Raw genomic sequence first — 25,482 nt, 5'->3', positions numbered from 1 at the left:
CAGATGATAACTTCTGGCTCACAGTGTTAAACACACAGTAAAGAAGAAACCACCGTCTTCCAAGCAAAGCTCGCTGGCATTGTACTATACCTACACTCTATTTTTGGCCTCGGACAGAAAACCGTGGACGTGACGGACACCGAGGTACGCGGATAAAGGCGCTGAATGCTGGTTTAGTTGGTTGATTTATGGGGTTTAACGCCCCAAAGCGAATCAGGCTATGAGCGGCCCCATAGTGAAGGGCTCCTGAAATTTCCACCACCTGGGGTTCTTTAACGCGCACTGACATCACACAGTACACGGACCGCTAGAATTCCGCCTCCATCGAAATTCAACTTCCGCGGCCGGGATCGAGCCCGCGTCTTTCGTGTCAGGAGTCGAGCACCATAACACTGAGCCACCGCGGCGGCTAGAGGCGCTGAATGTGTATCTACGTTAAAAGTACATCTTGCGCCTCCTTCTGCCGATGCAACTCGCTCTGTAGAATGGCGAGCTCTGCCTCCTTGGATCTCGCGATATTAAATTTACAAGGACACGACATATAAAAAGGAAAACGCAGCTTTTCACCTCAGCGTTTTACAATCGCGCGCGCTTTCTTGTTCACGGCATCAGTATACACAAACACGGTTGTCTCGACCCGCTGAGCGAAACTTTCACGCCCACCTCCAGAGTGCCGACGTCCACCTGTGAAAGTGTACACTCAGAGTACGAGCCAGGGCAGTCAGCATCACGTGACCTTACCGTCTCGAGAGCGCCCGCTTTCCTGATCGCCTAGACAAGTCTTCTAAGCCGGCAAGTCAGCGCGCGGATGTTTGGCTGTGAATGTTCCTCGTAGAGATCCAGTTCAAGAACGAAGCGATTAATGCCCCTCAAAGGTGGCCCTCAAGCCGATGGTCGCGACGTCGTGCTTAATCCCCTTGCACCTGTTTGCCTGACATCACGGTAGCTTGCATATATGGAAGGTCTAGATGTGGATGGTGTATATTTAGGTATATAAAGCTTCACGAATCGCGCAAACACACAGGCGAGTGTGGGAACCGCAGACAGCAGAAATAACTCCAAAAACAAAGGCATATAAAAGTGAGCACAAGTGAGTCTCTCCAACGCATAAAGTGATACATAGTGAATGGCTCTGAAGGCAAAACATTTGGAAGAGAACTTTATCAAACCTATGAGCGCACTGTGATCTTAGGCAATGAAACAGTGTCGTACTGCAGAGCACTGCAGAATCAACCGCAGCTAGTGTCAGCAAGCGACAGTGCAGTAGACAAATGAAAATTAGGAACGTTCTCCTTCCACCTTCTCCGCTATTCAGGTATTGATGGGAAACCGGTATTACAATGAATGAGCATGCGCAGTGGCGCCGTGGGCGCCACCACAGGGTCAGGAGTCCGCGAAGGCGGCAGTTCCATTTAGTCGGTCCCGCCAGCCGCTTGTCGAGCAGCGACACCACGGTCAAGCGGGAGTGTGGAGGCCTTCTCTGCATGAAAAAAAATCCACCGGAACATGAGCGGCCGCAAGAAAAGGTGGAAGGCTAAAAAGGTACAGTGAACGGAAGAAAAATGAAGCAAGACAAGAAAAAGCGATATAAACAAAGAATATACTCACGCTGGTACAAATCGTGCGGCCCACAGAAGGGTGTGCCACCAGAGCTGAACGATGGGGGCACCGTCTGATTCTGGAACACGTATCCACCACCCTTCTCGATCCGGCTCGACTCTGCAGCGGCCTTCGTCTGGCTGGCGAGCACGTTGACCTCCCATGTGGACCTCTGCTGCACGATCGACGGCGGGCCCGATGTCAGCGCACCAATCCACATCGGGTCCGGGTTCTGGATGCCTCGCATGACCTCCTTGGAGACCTGGTACTCGTCGACAGGGCGCTCCTCTTTGTCGAAGGGCGTCGTGGTCGACTCCATGCTTTGCTCTGACTCCTTCGTAGAGGTTGAGGATGAGGGAAATGGCCCGCCCCGCAATTCTCGCCGCACACTGCTGGCACTGGTCGTCAGCGTCACCCTGGTCCAAATTGAACTCATCTAACAGCACGGTCTTCGTCTTCTTCTACGCTCGCCTTCGGCGCCGGCCTTCGACCGTCGTCGCCGTCTTCCTCTGTCCGCCTCTCTCTCCGGATCCCCAAGGTGCGGAATAATAAAGGCGCGGCGATGCATTAAGATGGGTTCCTGCTCTCAGCTTGACCGCACAGCTACGTTCCTCGGCCTCGTTGACCGAATTTCCAGAGGGATCGTACTTTTTCTCGGGGTGTGGCGACGTGAGCGTGTTTTTATCAGTCTTTTTTGAAACGAATTTGATCTCTGAGAACGACAAATACGCGCGAGATGTTTTCTATCTTCCTAAGGTCACCTCAATCATATTCTCCATGAATGTCCCCCTCTGGATCTGCAGCTCTCCGAGCGGTGCACCGAGCCCAAGGGGTCGCCGTGCGCTAGAGGCTCGTGGCCAACTGGTGGGCCTATAGACCCCCCCCCCCCCGCCCCTTTATTTCCACAAAATTAATGAATAAAAATTGTTTCGATCTCTCTCTCTCTCTCTTTCTATCTTGCTCGAAAGGCACTGTTTTCCTTGGCCAATTCCGCTCCTGCTTTGCTGTCCCTTTCCATACGAGTCACCTTTTCGTCTGCTTCCATTTCCCGGGTTAAGTGGAATAAGCTTTCGCTGTAGGTCAGCACTTGCCCTGCGTTCCCTTTCTTTTCAGTCTCGTCATCTCGTTGGCTAAGTTCGTTACGGGATCAGGGTGGAAATGAAAAATCTTACCGTGTATTGACAGAATCAATAGTGTGGTATGGCCGGTACAAACTGATAATTTTAACTTGATACTGAAACTCGCGTAAAATTGAATAAAACGATGGTCTGCGGTGGAAATCGACCGGTACCCTCCTATCCACCATGGCCACATAGGGGTATACATAGTCTAGCTATTGTTAAATGCAACAAGGTTCCTAGAGTGAAAATAGGCAGCACTCGTAGCATGCCGGCGCGTTACGCATACGTGCGTAAAAGAGCGCTGCCGAGGCGCGTAAGCATTAGCACACAAGTAATGTAGCTGTCCCGAAGGCAATTGACAACACTGCAAGATTACAAGTGTCTCCATTGATGAAGTTTTTCTTTTCTTTTTCTGGGGGCGTTTCTAACGCTGCACAGGAATTTCCTCTTACTTTCGAAGGTGAACCCACAAGAGTGCCGCATTTCTGTCACAACGTTTTCAATCCCAACGTAATCGGCGCACATTTTCCTGTCACTACCGCCACGTAGCTCAAGGCGCGATTGAGGTGCCCTCTGCCCCAGGAAGCCAGTTAAGCGCCTTTCCTTTGGCGACCCTCTCAGAGGCTTCACATAAGAATTGTTTTTTGAGGAAATGAAATGCCGCTGTATCGGTGGACAACCGCGCCGAAAGGGAAGGGATAAAGGAGGGAGTGAAAGAAGAATGGAAGGAAGAGCTGCCGTACTGGAGAGCTCCGAAATAACTAGAAGAATCAGAATGAGGTAGAGCGCATATGGCAGGTTCTCTCAGATCAAGAATGCCAGTTTACCGATATCCCACAAGAGAAAAGTATACAATAGCTGTATCTTACCGGTACTCACCAATGGGTCATAACCGTGGATGCCAGCAAAGAGGGTTCAGCTTAAGTTAAGGACAACGCAGCGAGCTATGGAGAGAAAAATGATAGGTGTAGTGTTAAGAGATCGGAAGCGGGCGGAGCAGGTGACGGAACAAACGCGGGTTAATGACATATAAGTCCAAATCATGAGGAAGAAATGCGCTTGGGCAGGGCGTGTAATGCGAAGGCAAGATAACCGCTGGTCCTTAAGGGTAATGGAGTGGATTCGAAGTGTAGGTAAGCGTAGCAGGGGACGGCAGAAAGTTAGGTGGGTGGATGAGGTTAAAAAGTCTGCTGGGATAGAGTGGCCGAGTGGCAAAAGACAGGGTTAATTGGAGAGGCATAGGAGGGGCCTTTGACCTGCAGTATATATAGTCGGGCTGATGATGATGACATCGCACAGATCGGGGGCGCATTTTGCACTTCGCCTACATCAAAACGAGACCGCCGCGGCCAGGTTCCACTTTTGATTGTGAAGGGTACGATGCTAACAGTGGTTTCCAACCAATAAAAACCGGAATAGCCGCATCTGCTCCTATCCCTACCCTTTCGTACACGGCGTGGCTTAGGTGTCCACCCGGAGAGCTACCCCACGCCTTTCTTCGTAATTTAACCATGCCTAACCTACGTGGATTCAATACAAATTCGAGGCCAAATTCGAACAATAACGCCAAAGACGACACGAGTTACTACGAGTTCCTCTATAAGCACCCTAAGCTTAGTCCAGGAACTTGTCTGTTAGGCATATTTTTTTTTTTTGAGGGGGGGGGGGATGAAATGGTTGAGGGCAGTGGAGCTGAAAATACGCTGTAAATCAGTCTATTAAGCGATTCAATCATAAATCACCTATTACCGCCACCCGTTGACCCCACGCAAAAAATCTCAGTTCCGTTGACTGTCGGTTCTACGATTAATGACGGATCCGAGAATTTTGGAAAGCGCCGCACTATATATGTTCCCTGAAACTTACTATGTCAAGCGCCTCTATAAAAGGAATCTTCCACCACGCGGTCACTGGCGAGTCAGGCCATAAAACAAATTTATCCTTTACACAATGGCCTACTACAAAAAAGTTAAGCAGAGTTAAATTCATTTAACAGCACACGACGGCAGTGTGTGTCCGAATTGGTGGACGGGGGAACGATATGGAGAAATAGCCCAACTAATAGTGCAGTCACAAAGTGCAGCCTATATGCTAACGCAGCAAACATTGCATTCACGGTCAGTACACCCCTGCAACGCAAAAATTTTGGTCACACTGATGCAACTTTTTCCCATTTCCATCGAACTTAGCACAACTGCTCACTAATTCAATGTGGCACAATGCTCAGAGCAGAATACTGAAATGAGCTGTAGGCGAGCTGTTTCGTCCAAAGAACTTAAATTCTGCAAAGGAAGCAACTGTGTGTTCCTCAACCATAAAAAGCTGTAACGCTTTCAAATATTCAAGGAGTGTCTGTTTGGTCATCTCGTGAGGATATCATGAATACATAAGTAGATAAAATTTACGTCTCCAAGGGTGTATTTTATATCAATCTTTACTTTTAACTCAATGCTGCGGTGCGCTCGACCTTGAAGTCAGTGTTCAGCAACGCTGTTACTGCTGTTGTCACACTTATTGCGAGCTAACTATCACATCAATAAGTGCCTGTTCAGATAAGCCTGCATGCCCGTTGACATGGATGGCAATGGGTGTATCTGTTGCTGGAGCAATCACTTGTGCTGACGTGGCTACTGCGACAAGCCTGTTTCTTCAGTATTTTCTTTCGCATATATTTCTTTTATTTGCGTTCTATGTGCACCCGCAGCACTGGTAGTGGCGCAGTTGGAGGTAGCCATTAGACGTTTTTAGCATACCCGAGACGTATTAGCGTGGACGTGTACCAAACTTACAGGACGCCTCCTGCGCGCGCGCAGTAGACTCGCCCAGCCCCATACATGTCACTGCGGGTGCGTGCGGAAAACCCGCTGTACGACTGCGCTAATACGTCTCAGGTATGGACTCACGAACTGACAAAAATCTGTGGGCAAAGAGACGTGAAAATGTAGCGCTATAAAATTCCTTCTTTAAAAAAAAGCGTGAAAATTCTTGGCAGTGGTGACGTTGTTTTCATTGCTTTCCATGCGTTTCCTAGGGCTTCGGTGTCGAAAACCGTCGTGCAGATTCTTTTCATTAGCCACCGCTAGGATTTTGCGCGTGCGCAGATCGGTCACATGAAACGAGCCGCGGTGACGTAAACGGCCCTGAATTGGTTTCCATGGCCATATTCTAGCGCAACAGATCAGTAGAAGCGGTTTTTGCGGGTATTCAAGTCAAATCTGCGAGCTCTGCGTGTACCCTATAATTTAGAACGAATTTTTAAAAATCGCAGCTACAGTAGCTCGCAACCAATTAGGGCGACACAACTCACCGCGCATCCCCTACTCCGATGTCAGTGGGAAGACGGGGCGAATTTGAAATAGGCCCTTCTTCTGAAGTAGCCACCATACTTGAAGGCTGTGCCATGAGCCCACTGACGTTATCGGTGTAGGTGATGCGATGGTGTATCGCCCTAATCGGTTGCGAGCTTCAGCGATCAGAGATTTGTAAAAAATTCATTCTGAATTATATGGTCAACGCAGAGCTTTCAGATTTGACCCGAATACCCACAAACACAAATGCTACAGATCAGTTGCACCAGAATATACCCATCGAAATCAATTCAGGGCCCCTTTAAGCCCGGTCGCGCTCAGCGCTGCGACGAGGAGGAGGATACCGGGAGAGCACAGGCGGATTCACTCCTGCTGTGCAAAATATAACCTCACCGAGTCTGAGAAAACTCAGCTGAACAGATACATGTACGCACATACACTTACACAGATTGAATATATAGTCATAAAAGCCGCAATCTCGCAGTCAGGATGGCCGAGCGGTCTAAGGCGCCAAATTTAAGCTCTGGTCCTCGAAAGAGGGCGTGGGTTCGAACCCCACTTCTGACAGTATTCCTTTTTATAAAAGTCTTTTGGACCTACTGTGAACTCTCTGCGTGCGCAACGCTAATACACATTTTTGTTAAGCAGCACAGTCATGTTTTTTTTCTTCCCTCTTCCTTTGGCGTTCGGCTACTCATGCCAAAGTCGCGGGTTTGATTCCGGCCGCGTCGCCCTTATTTTGATTGGGGCGAACCACAGAAATGCCTGTATGCCGTGCGATGTCAGCGCAAATCAATTAACGCCAGTTGGTGTAAATTAATCCGGAGCCCTCCGCTATACGGTGTCCCTCACAGTCCACATGTATCGCATTGGGACGTTAATGCAGACATACTTCAGACATGGCAGTTGCGCGAAACACACACACACACACAAGACAGGTTACGGGACGAGCGCTCGTCCCGTAACCTGTCTTGTGTGTGTGTGTGTTTTGCGCAACTGCCATGTCTGAAGTATTCAACCAACTAGCCCGACAACACGTTCTACTTAATGCAGACATACTTAGCTCAAAAGCACTGCTTGACATCTCTTTTAACTTCGGTCTCATGCAAGTAATCCGCGACCCAACGCGCGTTACAAAAGAAAGTACTAGCACTCTTGATCTTATGTTTATTAGCGATATAGTTCAATTTGCAAACTCTTCAAGCGAGGTAGTAGATGGTCTATCAGATCACAAGGCTACATTATGTGTCCTCCCGTTAAGCATATCGACTTCTTTTGAAAGGCAAAAAACATGGATTCTTGACTGGTCAGCCGCGGATGATGTCAGCATTCTTGATCAATTGGAACTGTCATACTCAAATTTCTGCGTTAGTTCCCAAGATCCCTCAATGTCTGTCAACCAGTTATGGCTGACTTTCGTAACTATTGTACAAGATTGCGTATCTAAGTATATCCCACAGAAAGCCAAGCCAGTGCACCGAACAAACCCATGGATAACCAGAGGGATCATACATCTGAAGCGCAAAATTGCACGCCTAAGAAAGCTGAAACGCAGACTGTACTTGTCAAGTTACGCTACGAAAATCGGCATCCATTCACGAGCACTCAAACAAGCTGTGAAAGCGGCCAAGCAGAAGTATATGAACGTCACTCTTTCTAACTTTATTAAGACGGCTCCTCATAAATTCTGGCGGTACTTGAACTCAAGGACTAGAAAGAGTATACCTGATCCGAATGTAGCACCAATCACAGCCACTTCCTTTAACAATTACTTTAAATCTGTGTTTACGCTGAATGATGGCACCACCCATACGATAGAATCCCATATTAACGACAGCAGCAATACACTAGAGGAAATAACACTAACTGAAGAAGGAATATTTGCCCTACTTCTCAGTCTTGACACGAAAAAATCGGCAGGCCCAGACAATATACCGAACGCGTTTCTGAAACGTTACGCTGAATGGATTTCCAAGTATTTGCTTATTTTATACAAGAAATCAATAGAAAATGCAGAACTCCCAGAAATGTGGAAAATAGCCAAGGTAATTCCGGTGCATAAATCAGGAGACCCAGCAAATGCTTCCAACTATCGCCCTATTTCCCTTACATGTACGGCTTGTAAAATCTTAGAACATTTAATTTTGAAGCACATTACAACGTTTGTAGAAAACCACAATTTACTTATTCCCAATCAACATGGCTTCCGAAAAGGTTTGTCCACGACAACGCAATTAGTAGAAACTGTCCACGACCTAGCTATGACAATAGACAAAGGGGGGCAAATAGATATGGTATTCCTTGATTTCTCAAAAGCATTCGACCGGGTATCTCATTCTAAACTTCACTACAAGCTAGTTCACTTTCTTGGAAACGGATCAATAACTAATTGGATAAAAGCCTACTTAACTGATCGACATCAGTTTGTCTGTTTTGAAAACACCCAGTCGGATTTAGCAGCAGTATTATCTGGCGTACCACAAGGGTCAGTGCTCGCCCCAATTCTTTTCCTTCTCTTTCTTAATGATCTGTGCGAGAATATTGATGCAACAGTACGTATGTTTGCGGATGATTGTGTGATGTACAAAGAAATCAATAGCTCTGCCGACCAAATACTGCTTAACAAATCCCTGCTGTACATATCGGAATGGTGCGACAACTGGCAGATGGCCCTCAACCTGGAGAAAACCGTCTGCATGACCGTCACAAGAAAGAAACAACCATTAAACTTCACTTATGGAATTGAGCAGAAGTCCCTTACAAAAGTAGAGCAATTCAAGTATCTTGGTGTGATTATTAGCTCCGATCTACGTTGGAACAAGCACGTGACACACATTGCCACAAAGGCACATTCCGCGCTTTATACCGTAAGACGTTCCCTTCGACTTGCTTCACCTGAAACAAAACTGTTAGCCTACATTTCACTTGTCCGCTCAGTTATAGAATACAGTATTATTGCCTGGTTGCCCTACACTAAACAATATATTGATAGATTAGAAAGCGTTCAGCGAAAAGCTGTCCGCTTCATTTATAACAAATACAGTCGCCATGACTCTCCCTCACTGCTTTTACAAAAAGCCGGCCTATCTACAATTCACACACGAGCTAGACTGTTGCGGCTTAAGTTCTTGTTCCTCCTCTTGAATAACGACACAAAACTTGATAAAACTAGATACCTGCTTACGCCTAATACACGTGTCACAAGAACAAAACATGAAAAACATCTATCTGAATATAGATACCACAGTGATGCATTCAAATTTTCATACTTCCCGCATGTAATCCGTGAGTGGAATATGTTGCCTTCTGAAATTGTAAGCCAGCTCACTCCTGAAGCATTCGTGTCGAAGGTAGCAAACCACTTTCAAAACGGTTAACATTGTCACCATGTGTCATTTACCATGTTTCTTTCTATGAGAGTGAAAAGTTCCTTCTCTGCAGTCTTTCATTGTGTACTTTTTCATGCATATGTGCACCCAATCCTGTTACGGCCTCAAAGAGAGGCCAACAGTATGTAATAAATAAATAAATAAATAAATAAATAAATAAAATAAATAAACTACAAACTTTTAGTCCTTCACGTTCTCACCCACTCAATGGCGCCGGTAGACCATCGCTTTGGTACCATTAGGAATCTCACCTAGGGCGTCAGCACTAGCGACTACGGATAATTGTGCTCAGGTGAAGGGAACGACAAAAATGGAGGGCGCTTAAGACTGCTTACGTGCTTTGAATGCTTAAGCATTGTCTCATCATGAGCTCTGTAGCGAGGTTCAGTAAGGATTCCTTCCTGTCTAATGACACAGCTGCTCATTAGCGCGTCTCTGCTGTCTATGGCAGGCTAAGGGTCCTAATACACAGTCCAGTGTTAGAGGCACTGGAGTCAGTGATTCCATAAGATGTTCATAATGTGCACGCTCCTCAGCGCATGCTTGCTATTCGGACAAAATATGCTCCACTGTATCTGCTAAGCCGCAGTTGTCGAAATGTGTGCAGTTAGCTTGACCTAAACGGAACTATAAGGCGTTTGTAAACGCAGTGTTTAGACGAAGTCGATGATAAAGAGCTTCCAGATGGCGAGTACGTCGGGGTGACAATCTTGATTTGAGGCATGGGTCGAGGAAGTGCAGAAATTGGTCCAGCATTTTGAAGGCGGCAAAATGCAAAAGCGCCCGTATGCGGAGATTTATGCGCCTGTTAATTAAACCCGCGTAATCGAAATTAATTTCGAGCTCTCCGCTGCAGCGTGTTCCATAGAACTCAGTGTTGCTGTGCCATGTAAAGGTCAGTGAGTGAGTCGGTCGGTCGGTCGGTCGTTTGGTCGGTCGGTCGGTCGGTCGGTCGGTCGGTCGGTCGGTCGGTCGGTCGGTCGGTCGGTCGGTCGGTCGGTCGGTCGGTCGGTCGGTCGGTCGGTCGGTCGGTCGGTCGGTCTGAACAAATGCGAGTTGACCTGGTACTAGAATTAACACGAAAAAATGGCCTTGACCAGGCCATGTAATACGCACAATAAAGAACCGATGGTCTTTTAGCGTGACGACGTAGAAACCAACGGAATCAAAATTTAGTTGATTGGTTTGTTGGGGTTTAACGTCCCAAAGCAACTCAGGCTATGAGGTACGCCGTAATGAAGGGCTCCGGAAATTTCGACCACCTGGGGTTCTTTTACGTGCAATGACATCGCACAGTAGACGGGCCTCAAGAATTTCGCCTTCATCGAAACTCAGCCGCCGTGGCCGGGATGGAACCCGCGTCTTTCGGGTCAGCAGCCGAGCGCCGTATACCACGCGGCAGGCAAATTGTAGTTGTGGGCAGCAGAGGTTTAAAAGGTGCACTGTAGAGGAACTTGAACACGTCTTTTTGCCGCGGGAACTTGATCTACACGTTCCCAGCATTCTCAGAAACTGCGATTTATTGCCCTGTGTGGTCCATTTCCCTAATTAAATCGGATTAAAGTCCGGCTCCCGCCTTTTTTTTTTTTTTTGAACTCCCCGCGTACGGTGGAAGGAGTCGACCAACGCATGAAGTGCCTTTCAGCCAGTCGCGTGGCCACTTTGCTTTCACTTTTGTTTTGTTTCTTTTAGGTTTCCGTGAATAAATATGTCTAGCCAGAGACTACACAGAGCAAATTAGGCCCACGGAAATAAAAATACGCGTGGACTCTTTGCTTTCGCAGAACACCACGTATCACTCCGCCGATGGCAGAACGGCAAGTCGCCACGGGACTGGGTGAAATTTGGTCAACTCCTCCCACCATTTGTGAGCAATTAAAAAAAAGAAAAAATTCGGGAGCCCGACGTTAATCTGATTTAAATTAGGGAAATCAGGCGCACAGGGCAATAATTCGAAGCTTCTAAGAACGCTCGGAACGTGTAGATCGAGTTCCAGCGGTAAAAATACGAGTTCAGATTCCTCTTGAGTGCACCTTTAAGTGAATAATCAGGTTTGAAATTTGAAGTCGGGTAGTCCTGGCTGGCGCAACGCAGGGGTAATTAGAAACCACTGCCAGAACTACGCCTTTGTCCAGCTGTGAATGTAGCCTGGATGATCAGCACTGTAAAAACGACGATGATCAACACCACATCAGCACTTCTGGATCAACGTGTTGAGCACAGAATAAAGAAGAAATCACCCCCTTCCAAGCAAAGTTAGATAACATTGTACTTTATCGAAGCTTATTTTTCCGCTCGGACTGAAAACCGCGGATGTGTTGGACACCGAGGTGCTCGAATACAGGCACAGAATGCATTCCTACATGAAAAGGCGCATCTTGCTCCTCATTCTGCCGATGAAACTGGGTCTGTGAAATGGCGAGCTCTGCCTCCGTGTCCCGCGATATTCAACCTACCGGCAAAAGCGATATAAAAGGGAACATGCAGCTTGTCACTTTTGCGTTTTGCAACCGAGCCTACTCACTTGTTAATGGCATAGGCATACACAAAAACGGGTGTGTCGATCTAGTGAGTGTAACGTTCACGCCCTCCTCCAGGGTGCAATAGTGGTCCCTACGTAAGTATGAGCCAGGCCCGCCTACATCACCTGACCTTACCGTCTCGAGAGCGCCCGCTTTCCTGACTGCCTCGACAAATCTTCTCGGCCGGAAGGTCAGCGCGCGAACGTTCGGCTATGAACGTCCCTCGTAGAGATGCAATTCAAGAACGAAGCGGCGAATGTCACTAAAAGGTGGCCCTCAAGCCGATGGTCGCGACGTCGTGCTTAATCCCCACCCAGCTGTTTGCCTCACATCGCGGGAGCTTTCATATATGAAAGGTTTAGATGTGGATGGTGTATATTTAGGTATATAAAGCGTGACGAATCAGGCAGATACACAAGAGTGTGTGGGCAACCGCGGACAGCACAAATAACTCGGAATACGAAGGCACATAAAATTGAGCACGTGTGGGTCTCTCCACCGCATAAAGTGCGTCGCAGTGAATGGCTCTGAAGGCAAAACATTTGGAACAGAACTTTATCAAAACTATGAGCGCATGTGATCTGAGACGGCGAAATGGACGATGGCGTACTGCAGAGAACTGCAGAATCAATCGCAGCTAGTGTCATCGAGCGACAGTCCAGTAGTCATAGGAAAGTTAAGAAGTTTCTCCCTCCAGCTTCTCCGATATTTAGTTATTGATGGGAAAACGGTATTACAATGGTTGAGCATGCGCAGTGGCGCCATGAACGCCACCGCAGCGGCCGGAGTCCGTGAACGCGGCAGTTCCATTCATTCGGTCCCGCTAGCCGCCTGTCGAATCGCGACTCCATGGTCAAGCAGGTGTGGAGGCCTTCTCTGCTGGGAAAAAATGTACCGGAACATCAGCGCGTACAAGCAAAGGCCGAACGCTCAAAACGGTACAGTGAACAGAAGAATATGAACAAAGACAATAAAAAAACGATGTAAACAAAGAATATACGCACGTTGGCAGATATCGTGTAGCCCACAAAAGGGGGTGCCACCAGAGCTGGACGATGGGGGCACCGCCTGGTTCTGGAACACGTATCCGCCACTCTTCTCGATCCGGCTCGATTCTGCGGCGGCCTTCCTCTGGCCGGCCAGCATGTTGACCTTCCGTGTGGATCTCTGCTCAACGACGGACTGCGGGCCCGACGTCAGCGCATCAAACCACATCGGGTCCGGGTTCTGGATGCCTCGCATGACCTCCTTGGGGACCTGGTACTCGTCGACAGGGCGCTGCTCTTCGTCGACGGACGTCGTGGTCTACGCCATGCCTTGCTCTGACTCCATGATGGAGGTCGACGGTGACGGAAAGAGAGTGCCATGGAAATATCGCCGGACACTGCTGGCCCTGGTCGCTGGTGCCATCATGTTCCGAATGTTGTTGTTGTAGCCTTTGACAGAATGGCACATACCCACGCTAGGGGATCGGCCAAGAATCGGGAGGTAAAGGTTCTTATTCACCGGTACATAGTAAAAGCAAAAGAAAAGCACACGGGAGAGGAACACCGGGGAAGTCTACCGCAAGAAGGGCAGGACGCGTAATTCGGAGGTCGTGGGTTCGGATCCCACCGGCGGCATGTGGTTGTTTTTTCTTCTGCTTTTCTAATCAATTAGCTTTAAGCAATAACACATTCAGTAATATTCTAAATCGAACAACAGCACAAAATAAATAAATTAATTAAAAATCCCCCCGGTCCTTTGGTTTCTGTGGCTGTTGGCTTCTCTCATATTTATAACGAGCCCCTCAAACCCCTTCCCTTGTTTGCTTAATTGCTTAGCGAGGGCCTCGGTTCTGGCAGCCTTGACGCCATAGGAAGCATAAGAGGGTTCTCACACAGCTTCCACCCTCGCCATTCGATGACGTTCTACGTCACATCAGCGGTAACTCAGGACGTGCTACGTCCGCCGCTTAAGAACGTGGGTGGCGCTGGTGAACACTTCCAAGGTTAGGTTATTTGCAAACATAAATACCCCCTAAAGCAGAAAGTTTGACAGCCGTCACCGTAGCTCAGCGGTAGAGCACCGGACGCGTAATGCGGAGGTCGTGGGTTCGGATCCCACCGGCGGCATGTGGTTGTTTTTTATTTTGCTTTTCTAATCAATTAGCCTTAAGCGATAACATATTCAGTAATATAAATTGATCACCACCACAAAGTAAATAAATAAAGTTAAAAATCCCCTGTGCCCCTTGCTTTCTGTGGCTGTTGGCTTCTCTCATATACATATGCATATACATATACATACATATATATATATATATATATATATATATATATATATATATATATATATATATAGAGAGAGAGAGAGAGAGAGAGAGAGAGAGGAGTTTGGATTGGAGAATGAGAGAGAGGTACAGAGAAAATAGAAAGATTAATTCAAAAAATAATGAAGCATAAAAAAGAAAATACTGAAAGCTATAGCAAGGCACACATCTAACAGCACGGCCTTCGTCTTCCTCTACGCTCGCCTTCGGCTTCGGCCTTCAGTGGTCGTCGTCGTCTTCTGCCAGCCCCTGTCTCCGGAATCGCGTGGCACTTAACAATACAGGCTTGGCGGGGAATAATGTTGGGTTCCTGCTCTTTGTCTGACGGAACATCTACGTTCCTCGGCCTCAATAACTAAATTTCTGCAGGGATCGCACTTTTTCCCTCGGTGGGGTGACATGAACGTGTTTTTAATCAGTCTTTTTAGAAATGAGTTTCACCTCTGAGAACGACAGATACGTTCGAGATGTCTTCTATCTACCCAAGGTTATCTCAGTCACATTCTCTATGCCTGTCCCTCGGACATTCCCCCAATGGATCTGCAGCTTTCCGAGCAGTGCACCGAGCCCTAGGAGTTGCCGTGCGCCAAGGGCTCGTGGCCAGCTGGCAGGGATAACACCCCCCCCCCCTCCCCCCCTTATTCCACCAAATTGATGAATAAAAATTTTTTAGATCTGTCTCTCTCTTTACACCTTGCTCGAAAGACCTTGTTTTCCCTGGCCTGTTTCGCTTCTGCTTTGCTGTCTCTTTCCCTAAAAACACTTCTTCATCGGCTTACATTTCTCCAGTTAACCGGAATAAACTATCGCTTCAGGTCAGCGCTTGCTCTCCGTACCCTTGCTTATCAGTCCTCTCATGTCGTTCGCGAGACTCGTAAAGGTGTCAGGGTGCAAATTAAAATATCTTGTCTTGTATTCATAGCATGAATAGCCTGGTACGGCCGGTTTAAACTAATAATATTGACTTGATACTGAACCTCGCGTGAAACAGATAAAACGATGGTCTGCGGCGGAACTCGATCGGTACCCTCGTACCCCAACAAAACCACATAGAGGTATGCATAGTCTAGCTATTCTTAAATGCATCAAGGTTACTTGCGTGAAAGAGAGGCAGCCCTCAGAGCATGCCGGCCCGTTACCCATACGTGCGTACAAGAGCGCTGCAGAAACGCGTAAACATTAGCGCACAAGTAATGTGACAGTCCTGCAACAACGCTGCAAGATTACAAGTGTCTCCACTGATGAAGTTTTTCTTTTCTTTTTCTTCCGGCGTTTCTAAAGCTGCCGCGCAGGAGTTGGACACCAAGCTTTCTGTTGTAAACAAAAATTTCGGTATTTCAAAGTCAGCTTTTGGTATTTTAAAATCGTGTATGTGCCACGTCGCACCTGGGGAGTGCCTCCAGGTTCCGATTTCGAGAACAGCGCCGTTAGTCATAAAACCGGCATTGCTTACCCCCAGTATGAACAGAAAAATTCAGAGCTGCACAAGTCACAGGTGGGCACACTCCTCAGTAAACAAGCACAGTGGTCGAGATCAAAGCGTGCGGAGTAAATAACGCCCGTTCGTAAAGTCTTCAATGCTGGAAATCAGCACCCCATCTATGCGTGCAGTGGCAAAGATGTTGTGGCAGAACAGCTCGCTGGTTTTGAGTTTACGAATGCTTTTGGGATAATCGGCAAGCCAAAGAGACACAGCAGTTTTATTCCGAAGTCTGGTTTTCAAAAATGATGGCCGATTTGCGTAATTAGGCAAATGCGAATCAGGTGCGCCAGCAGCTCCGTTTTCCCTTCGGTTCCGGTGTTCAGATACAGTGTTCACAGATGGCAGTTGTTTGGATAGCGGTAATGGGTTAATGTCCACCTATGCAGAATTGGTCATCCTCTACACTGATAGATCCCTAGGAGTCTTCCCACCACTCCTGGTGCAGTGGTGCAAGGAGTGGTCAAGTGATGCTCCCATTTCCGCATTTCAGCCACAAAGTTTTCAATGCCAACGTAAGAGGCGCACATCTCTCTATCACTACCGCCACGTAGCTCAAAGCGTGATTGAGGTGCCCACTGCCCCACGAAGCCAGTTATGCGGCTTTCCTTTGGCGACTCTCTCAGAGGATTTACGTAAGAATTGGTTTTTGAGGAAATGAAATGGCGCAGTAACTGTCTCAAATCTCGGTGGACAACCGCGCCGTACGGGAAGGCCTAAAGGAGGGAGTGAAACAAGACAGGAAGAAAGAAGTGCCGTAGTGGAGAACTCCGGAATAATTTCGCACATCTGGGGATCGTTAAGGGGCACTGAGATCGCACACCACACGGGCGGATTTTGCGTTTCGCCTCCATCGAAATGCGGCCGCCGCAGCGGGTCCCACTATTACTTTTGAAGGGTAGGGTGCTAACAGTGCTTTCCCACCAGTAAAAACCAGAATAGCCGCATCTGCTCCTCTCCCTCCCCTTTCCTTCACGGCGTGGTTTCGGTATCCACATGGAGATACTCATGATGTAAACAGCGCGAACTACAAGGGACAAAAAGAGAAGGGACACAGGACGAGCGCTTTTCTTGTCCCTTGTAGTTCGCGCTGTTTACATCATGAATATCTACCAACTCGCCCAACTGAACGTTTTGCTAATCCACATGGAGAGCTACTGTACGCCTTCTTCGTAATTTAACCCAACCTAACCTACGTGGATTTAACACGAGTTTGATGCTAAATCCGAAGAATAACGCTAAAGACGAGACGAGTTATTACGAGTTCCTGCATAAACATCGTAAGCTTAGTATAGGAACTTCTCTTTTACGCATTTTTTTATAGGGGGGGGGGGGTGAAATGGATTAGGGCTGTAGAGGCGAAACTAGGCTGCAAGCCAGTCTATTAACAAAATCAATTATTAATCACCAATTACTGTTACCCGTTGACCACACGCAAAAAATCCCTGTTCAGTTGACTGCTGGTTCTGCGATTAATGACGGATCCGATAATTTTGCAAAGCGCCACGCTATATGGTCCTACAAACTTATCATGCCCAGCTACAGGCATTTTTTTTAAAGGGGGGGGGGGGGGGGGGGGGGGGGTTGAAATTGATGAGGGCTGTGGAGGCGAAACTAGGCTGTAAGCCAGTCTATTAACCAATTCAATATTAATCACCAATTACTGTTACCCGTTGACCACACGCAAAAAAATCCCTGTTCAGTTGACTGCTGGTTCTGCGATTAATGACGGATCCGATAATTTTGCAAAGCGCCAAGCTATATGTTCCTACAAACTTATCATGCCAAGCTACTGTGCGCAAAATAATTTCACACCACGCGGTCACTGGCGAGTCCTGGCCAGAAAACAAAAGTATAATTTAGCCATTGGCCTACTAAAAAAAAAGTTAAACAGAATTAAATTCATTTAGCAGCACAGCACGGCAGTCTGTGTGTCTGAATTGGTGAACGAGGAAACGTTATGTTGAAGTAACCCAACTGATAGTGCAGTCTCAAGGCGCAGCCTTTAAGCTAACGCAGCAAACATTGCATTCATGTTCAGTAGAGCCCTGCAACGCAAACTTCGGTCACACTGATGCAACTTTTGCCCATTTGCATCGAACTTAGCACAACTGCTCACTATTTCAATGTGGCACATTGCTCAGTGCAGAATACTGAAATGAGCTGTTCGTGATCTGTTTCGTCCAAAGAACTTAAATGCTGCAAAGGAAGCAATTGTGTGTTCCTAAAGCATAAGAAGCTGAAACGCTTTCAAATATTCAAGGAGTGTCTCTTTGGTCGTCTCAGGATATTATGCATTCATAAGTGGATAAAATTTACCTCTCGTAGGTTATATTTATTATCTGTCTTTACTTTACTTCAATGCTGCGATGCGCACGACCTTAAAGTCAGTCTTCAGCAACGCTGTTATTGCCATTGTCACACTTTTTGCGACCTAACTATCACATAAACAAGTGCCCCTTTGCGTAAGCTTCTATGACCTGCATGCCCGTTGACATGGGGGACATTGCGTGTATCTGCAGCTGTAGCAATTACTTCGGGTGACGCCGTTACTGTGGCATGCCTATTTTTTTCAATAATTTCTTTCGCATCTATTTTTTTTCAGTTGACATCTGTCTGCACGCGGCAGTGATAGTGGCGTAGTTGGAGGTAGTCATCAGACGTTTGTAGCAAACCCGATACGTATTAGCATAGACGTATGCCAGTTTTAATCGGACGCCTCCTGCGCACGCGCTGTGGCCTCTGCGGACAAAGAGAGGTGAAAATCTGCGGACAAAGAGAGGTGAAAATGTAGCGCTAAAAGCATTCCTGCTTTAGAAAAAAAAAGCATGTAAATACTTGGCAGCGGTGACGTCGTTTTCATCGCTTTGCATGTGTTTCCTAGTGCCGCGGTGTCGGAAATCGTCGTGCAGATTGTTTTCATCAGTCACCGCTAGGATTTTGCGCGTGCGCAGATCGGTCGCATGAAACGCGCCTCGGTTACGTAAAAGGACACTGAAATGATTTCGATGGGCATATTCTAGTGCAACGGATCAGTAGAGGTGGTTTTTGCGGGTATTCAAGTAAAACTTGAAAGCTCTGCTTGGACCCCATCGCAGCTCGCAATAGCTCGCTACAGATTAGGACGACACATCTCACCGCGCGTCCGCTCCACGATGACGTCAGTGGTCAGATGGGGCAAGCTTGAAGACAGGCCCTTCTGGCCACTGACGTCATCGGGGTAGGGGACGCGGGATAAGGTGTGTCGCCCTAATCGGTTGCGAGCTGCTACGAGCAGCGATTTTTGAAAAATCATTATAAATTATGGGTCCACGCGGCGCTTTCAAATTTGACTCGAAAACCCGCAAAGATCACCTCTACAGATCTGTTGCACTAGAATGTGCCCACGGAAATCTTTTCAGGGTCCCTTTGCTGCAGAAAGCGGTATCCACCACCGGACAACTCCCTTAGCAGACAGGACTCTGTCGCGTGGAGGCAGCTACAGACGGGCTCCTACCCGAACCTACACGTACTCAACAAAATATATCCAACACAATACAATGACAAATGCCCTTGGTGCCAAGAACCCCCCACGCTGTACCACATAACGTGGGCATGCCAGAGGATAAGCGTGGTACCAGTGATAACAAACCCGAGTGCGGAGCAATGGGAGGGAGTGCTCTCCAGCGATCGCCGGGTCGACCAAGAAGGTCTCATTCGGCGAGCAAAACTGGCAGCAGCATCCAGCGGAGCCCTGGACTAAGGGCAACCGACCTTTGAGCAAGATGGACGAAGCCATCTCAAAACCGCCGAACACAACCGAATCTAGAGCTAGTAAAGCTTTCACTCACTCACTCAGGGTCCCTTTAAGCTAGGTCGCGCTCAGCGTTGCGACGAGGAGGAGGATACAGGGAGAGGATCGGCAGATTCATTCTGCGGTGCAAAATTTAACCTCACCAAGTACGATATCTCAGCTGAACAGGTACATGTACGCTCCTACACCTGCACAGAGTGAATATATGGTCATAAAAGTCACATTATCGTGGTCAGTATGGCCGAGCGGTCTAAGGCGCCAGATTTAAGCTCTGGTCCTCGCAAGAGGGCGTGGGTTCGAACCCCACTGCTGACAAAGTTTCTTTTTATTTTTGCTTTTAGGCCTATTGTCGACGCTCTACTTGCGGAGCGCTAATACGCATTTCTATTAAGCAGAACACTCCTGTTTGTTTTTTTCCCCTGCAGTCGGATACAACTAAAGCGCCAAATGCCCCTCAGATGATACACCCCAGAGCACAGCACGGTGTCAGGACGGAAAATTCGCTGACCCGTCGCTCCTACGCCTGGGCCGGGCTTGAAGTTGCGGGTCCGGAAGGAGCTTCATTCGATTCTTCTGCAGTTGCCGGTTCCAAGATCGTTGTGTGTGTTCCCAAAATCACACCTGCAGGCTTTGAGAAACGCCACTGAGGTAAAGCATATTGATTTAGCCGACGTCGTGTCTTTTAACACATACTATGCATTAAACAGGCGTTTTTGATTTTCGTCTCCACTGAACAGCAGCCATGAGTTCTACCTTTGAAATCATGTTCAATAAAGGAAAGCAAATGCTCCGGCTAAAAACACGTTTTTGTATTTAGACACCACGCGCCGTAAAATATGACTGCAGATTAGAAACCTAAAGGTAACCAGAAGTAGTTTTTACGCGTGCGTCCGGCCCTCTTCATTTAACTCTTGGAACTCCCAAGCGGCCTCACAGATGACATCACTGTTGAAAAAACCGTGCGGCCGGACCTGCCTCATCCTCACTTCTTTTTATAATTAGCAAACGAATTTCTTTAAGCTTTTTAGCGATTTCAGCGCATCTTCTGAACCCTTTATAACTTGCCTATAATACGAATCTCCTCCCATACAGTGAGCAATTTACCTCTTCCGCTACTGCGGCAACGGGCCCGAGCGCACTCCGAGCTTGGCGGACCGGGCCAAGTACAGCAAAGTGATAGCTTAGAGGGCCCTGGATTCAAGTCGCGGGCCTGGGCCGGGCTCGGGCCTCAGGATTAGGCCTGTGCAGACCTCTGCCCCTGCCATTGGCGTCAGCAGATTTTCATAAAGTAGCGATTAATCCATGGTAAATCCCCTGTCATGTTATAGCGTGAGCAGGGATTAACCGCGACGCCATGGAAATCGGTCGACGCCATTGGCGGGAGGGCCTCCTTTGAAGGGCATCTGCCGCTTCGTTCTTGAGTTCTATCCCACTATATAGTTTCCGTTTTTCGCGCGTTGGTGATACCGTCATACGTCAAAAACACACTGGCCCAACTGTCGCCAAAGATTAAATCGCAAGCACGGCGAGGAACCTTCACATTTCTTTCAACCCTGACAGCTGCCAGTGATGCCGCCGTAGGATTCCACCTAGCTGCGGCGTCTGGTGACATGCCGTAACGGCTCCCGCACTTTATACCCCCAGCGATGGCTCAGTGGTTTTGGTGTCCGGCTACTGATGCCAAGGACGGGGGGTTCGATCCCCGCTGTGCCGGCCGTATTTCGATGGGGACGAAACCCAGAAAGGCCCTCGTGCCGTGCGATATCAGAGCAAATTCATTAACCACAGTTGGTCGAAATTAATCCAGAGCCCTCCGCTATACGGTGTCCCTCGCACACAGAACACGAATACACCTATCTGTTAGTAAAAAAGGGAGTAAAGTTGTCCTCTAGCGCACGCCCTTCTTTATAGGGTGTGCTTAGAGGACAACTTTACTCCCTTTTTACACCTTTCTGTTTACAGTGTGCACAGTCCCCATGTGTCGCTTTGAGGCGTTAACAAATTTTTACTCCTTCACTTTCTCACCCACTTAATGGAGCCGCTAGACCATCGCGTTGGTACCACTACCAAACTCGCTCAGGGCGTCAGCACAAGTGACCACGGACATTTGAACTGAGGTGAAGGGAATCATCAAAACGGGGGGTGCTTAAGACTGCTTACGTGCTTTGAACGCGAAAGCACTTTTTCATCGTGAGCTCTGTTGCGAGGTTAATTAAATATTCCTTCCTTTCTAATGACACACCTACTCATTAGCATATAGTCGCAAGGAAGGGCATACACTAGGTACGCCTCTGTTCGCGAGGCAAGTCGATTCTATAGGATGATCGCCGAGTCGCAAGTCGCGATTTCGGAACCCATTCGGTTTGTGCCCTACGGGTTGCGTGCTCGGCACGCTATCTGAAGGTCCTTGGTTCCATTCCCAGCACCTTGGCAGGAAATCTTTTCCTTCGCTGTAGGCATCGATATATAATAATAATAATAGCCTTTATTTCCATCAACACGATGGGGGAGGTTAGGGAAAAAAAGCTGGACAGCTTGACTGGTTCCCGCCCCCCCATATCAAATACATGATTGCTTCCATCAAGGCAGAAATCAGCGGACAACAGAATACATTTCAAAGAACAATCATAGCTAACATGACAAATAAGAATAACACGTAATAAAGCAAGTTATCATGAAAAAAAGACACAGCGTAGTAACAAGAAACAAACAGACACCATTTGTATATACTGATATAACTCTAGTGCTATTTAGGATATATCGCATTCACATGGCTCTAGACATACACAAAAACTACAAATGCATATCTACGCGTGGAAAGTAGCAGACTTCAAGCCATAACAAAAATTACATACAAAAAGAGCACAAGATTCAAGAAAGGAGAAAAAAAAATCAATTCAGGCACAGTAGGATGAAGGTAAAAATGATCTTCAAGAAAACACATTTGATCGCGAAGAAAAAAAAAAATCTTAGATCCTGCTTTGATGCGTTTTCGGGGTGTATGGTGTGTCTATAACAAATATTCAATATTTCTGGCAGTTTATGTTTAATCATTTGCTTTCCGTAGTTCTGCATCTCTCAATGTTCCAGATTTCCCGACAACGTGTATCATGCGAAGGTATTCTCTTTGTTAAGGAAGCTAAGGAAGAAAGTAAGTTGATGTTTTGTTTGACATCTTTTTTGTAAGTTAAGCACAGGTTTAGTGCTTTTGGTTTAGTGCTGACTTCACGCTGACTTTGGTTTTGTGCTGACTCATGGTTTAGTGCTGACTTCACGCGAGAGCATGGTGACGTCACTGGGGAATTTTGCGCCATGCACGCGCGACGGACGCTGGCTTTCGTGCTGACCGGACATACGTTTTGGCGTTAATATAGGCAAAGCGGGCGCAAGAAATCGCGAAGAAGCGTTTAGCGTCCCGTCACAGCGTCGTATACGCTGTCGCGCTGCACTTTGGCGATCACGCGGCATTGATTGTCGTCATGTAATATGCAATTCGAAGCGAATATTGCACAAAGACACGCATCTGCGTTGTCTTCCTTAGAGATCACATAGTACAAATATTCTAGACAGTCGACGGTACGTCTTCTCTGCTGGTGACCTGCACTGCGCGAATCACTTACATCGATGTTTGCACCCTGATACACTAAGCTGTCGCTGTCAGACAAATTGCGCGATGGCGTATTGTGCCCACCGGTTTCCTCAAACGCGTACCAGCTTTCCCCCGTTCTAATACTCGGCTTTGCTGGGTCGCGGGCTTGAGAAAGGAGCCTGTACCTTCAAATCCCGCCACTGTATGAGCTACTAACCGGCGCAAAAAACAAAAAAGGAATAAATGCCCGTATTTCTTTTCCCCCATACAACGGCCAACTGGAACGACTTCTCTCGCCCAACGCCGAGCGCCATACCAGCACTCTTCACTCTAAAAACACCATCGAATAATAAAGGTAGAAAAACATCCGTTAATGATGTGTGATACAGTATCACTCAAGAACTCAAGTAATAAATCTTATGACGAGATTTGCGCGCTACAAAAAAAAAATATATATAGGCAACTATATAAACTGTTTGAAAACATTGCGATAACACGCTCTCCGGCTTCAAGGACGTCCATTTTGGGGTCTAAAGCCGAGGGCAAGGAGGCGGACCACTGATGTCCCCCCGCGCCCTCGACTTTCTGTTCCACCGAACTACGACAATGAACGACGACAGAACACTTCATTTCCTGCAACATCAGGAGTCACCCTTGCACTGCGCAATCAAGGCACAGGGTAAGCGGTTACGAACGTTCTAGAAAACACCGAGGACGACTGCACAGCGACCGCAGTCCTCAAAAAGGAGCAGTAAAATGCTGGTAACAAGGGATGTATGGCCGGGATAGGGAAACTTCCCGTTGTTACTCAATGCACGTCCACGGGAGGTATTCGAAACACTGTACTCGAGAAAGGTAGAAAAAAGTGGTAATCGGAGATACCTTAGCATATCAGATTTGCTAATGAAATTATACCCTGCTGAGTTGCCCACAGTTTGAATTACAGCAGATAGCTGAAGACCTCAGCAGGCAAAGTCAGAATGGTAGGGGTGAAAACTAGTACGAAGAAAACTAAAGCGTGGAATGCGCAGCAGTCTGGCGAATCTAGCTCTACAAAAATTGCAGTGAAAGAGTACAGACCGAGTGTTTAAGCTAACACCTTCGAAAAATCCCCTCGATAGGATGATCGAAATAGAGAAAGCACATATTCTCGGGAACAAACTGTCAGCCGCGGCGGATTCCAATCATTTTCAAAAGCAAGCTTATGAGCTAATTAACTCAAATTTACAAAACAACTTTTTACTCAGCACAGTCTAGTGGTTCCGGCCATTGGCGAATGCGCAGCTATGGACCAGACGACGTCATAAATTTTCTCTAAAGTCCTCCATCACGAGGAAACCTGGAGCTTTTTTTTTTTACCCCCAAGATTGAAACAGAGCGCATGAGCTGCGCCGGAAGTTCCGAGCAAACTCTATTCCTTGATGACGTGTTGCAATGCCCAAAGCGCCCAATTCGAACCGTCCGCGTTCTCGTACCATGACATGCACCTTCTTTTGCTCCGCTGCTATCATTTTTCATGCACCACGCGACGTAGCAAAAGAAAGCCCATGTCCCGCTTCAACAGAGCAGGCAGTTCGAATTAGGCTCCGCAGGCAGTGCAAAACGACACCACCAGACGTTACGTCTGCACTGAATTCTCTGCACTGTTTAGGTTTTGTGCACGTGCCCCAAGTGCAGATTCGGGGCGTGTGCATAAATCAGGTGCTCCCGGGCGCAGGCGGAATGCTCCGGAACTGCAATTAGCATTCACCACAAGAAAGAGTGGGAGAATAGCGTGGATGAAAGAGCAAACGCTCCCTGCAGCAGCTGGCTCCGCTGCTCAGCTCAAACGTCGCGGTTTCGATATCGGCCATGGCGGCAGCATTTCGAGATATAAAGAGGGGCTTCTTTAATTGAAAATAGGTAATTTAGCCGGCGTTTAAATCCGCTGACTTGCTACTCTGCGTGAAGAACGGATTCGGGGAGAGAAAGATGAAAAGAGATTTCAGTCAGTCAGTCAGTCAGTCAGTCAGTCAGTCGGTCAGTCGGTCAGTCGGTCAGTCGGTCGGTCGGTCGGTCGGTCGGTCGGTCGGTCGGTCGGTCGGTCGGTCGGTCGGTCGGTCGGTCGGTCGGTCGGTCGGTCGGTCGGTCGGTCGGTCGGTCGGTCGGTCGGTCGGTCGGTCGGTCGGTCGGTCGGTCGGTCGGTCGGTCGGTCGGTCGGTCGGTCGGTCGGTCGGTCGGTCGGTCGGTCGGTCGGTCGGTCGGTCGGTCGGTCGGTCGGTCGGTCGGTCGGTCGGTCGGTCGGTCGGTCGGTCGGTCGGTCGGTCGGTCGGTCGGTCGGTCGGTCGGTCGGTCGGTCGGTCGGTCGGTCGGTCGGTCGGTCGGTCGGTC

The 25,482-nt window shown here is 47.9% G+C and overlaps 1 protein-coding gene, 2 non-coding genes and 1 pseudogene across 3 annotated transcripts; 2 read left to right on the top strand and 2 right to left on the bottom strand.

Moving 5' to 3' along the window:
• Positions 1–1,412: 1,412 nt before the first annotated feature.
• Positions 1,413–1,918, bottom strand: LOC149349801 (importin-7-like). The gene is made up of 2 exons (XM_089575499.1): positions 1,609–1,918; positions 1,413–1,480 (listed from the first exon to the last, which is right to left on the bottom strand). Exons 1-2 carry the CDS (start codon positions 1,916–1,918, stop codon positions 1,413–1,415), a joined length of 378 nt encoding a protein of 125 aa, XP_089431625.1.
• A 4,593-nt stretch (positions 1,919–6,511) lies between these two features.
• Positions 6,512–6,595, top strand: TRNAL-UAA (transfer RNA leucine (anticodon UAA)). The gene has a single exon. It is a non-coding gene; the product is annotated as a tRNA-Leu (tRNA).
• Positions 6,596–12,792: 6,197 nt separating this feature from the next.
• On the bottom strand, positions 12,793–13,253 carry LOC149349799 (importin-7-like; annotated as a pseudogene).
• A 6,501-nt stretch (positions 13,254–19,754) lies between these two features.
• Positions 19,755–19,838, top strand: TRNAL-UAA (transfer RNA leucine (anticodon UAA)). The gene has a single exon. It is a non-coding gene; the product is annotated as a tRNA-Leu (tRNA).
• The last annotated feature ends 5,644 nt before the right edge of the window (positions 19,839–25,482 follow it).

Source organism: Amblyomma mixtum, chromosome 3 (assembly GCF_055824585.1).
Source record: "Amblyomma mixtum isolate Tamu chromosome 3, ASM5582458v1, whole genome shotgun sequence".
Lineage (NCBI taxonomy): Eukaryota > Metazoa > Arthropoda > Arachnida > Ixodida > Ixodidae > Amblyomma > Amblyomma mixtum.
Note: the sequence above shows the minus strand (reverse complement) of the source record. Positions and strands in the feature narration are given on the sequence as shown.

What these genes read in the sequence shown, in the direction of transcription:
- LOC149349801 (XM_089575499.1), bottom strand. Translation starts at nt 1,918, where the DNA reads ATGGAGTCGACCACGACGCCCTTCGACAAAGAGGAGCGCCCTGTCGAC. An exon ending in GCCGCACGATTTGTACCAGC is followed by an intron (nt 1,481 to 1,608) that starts GTGAGTATATTC and finishes TTTTTCATGCAG; the next exon opens with AGAAGGCCTCCACACTCCCG.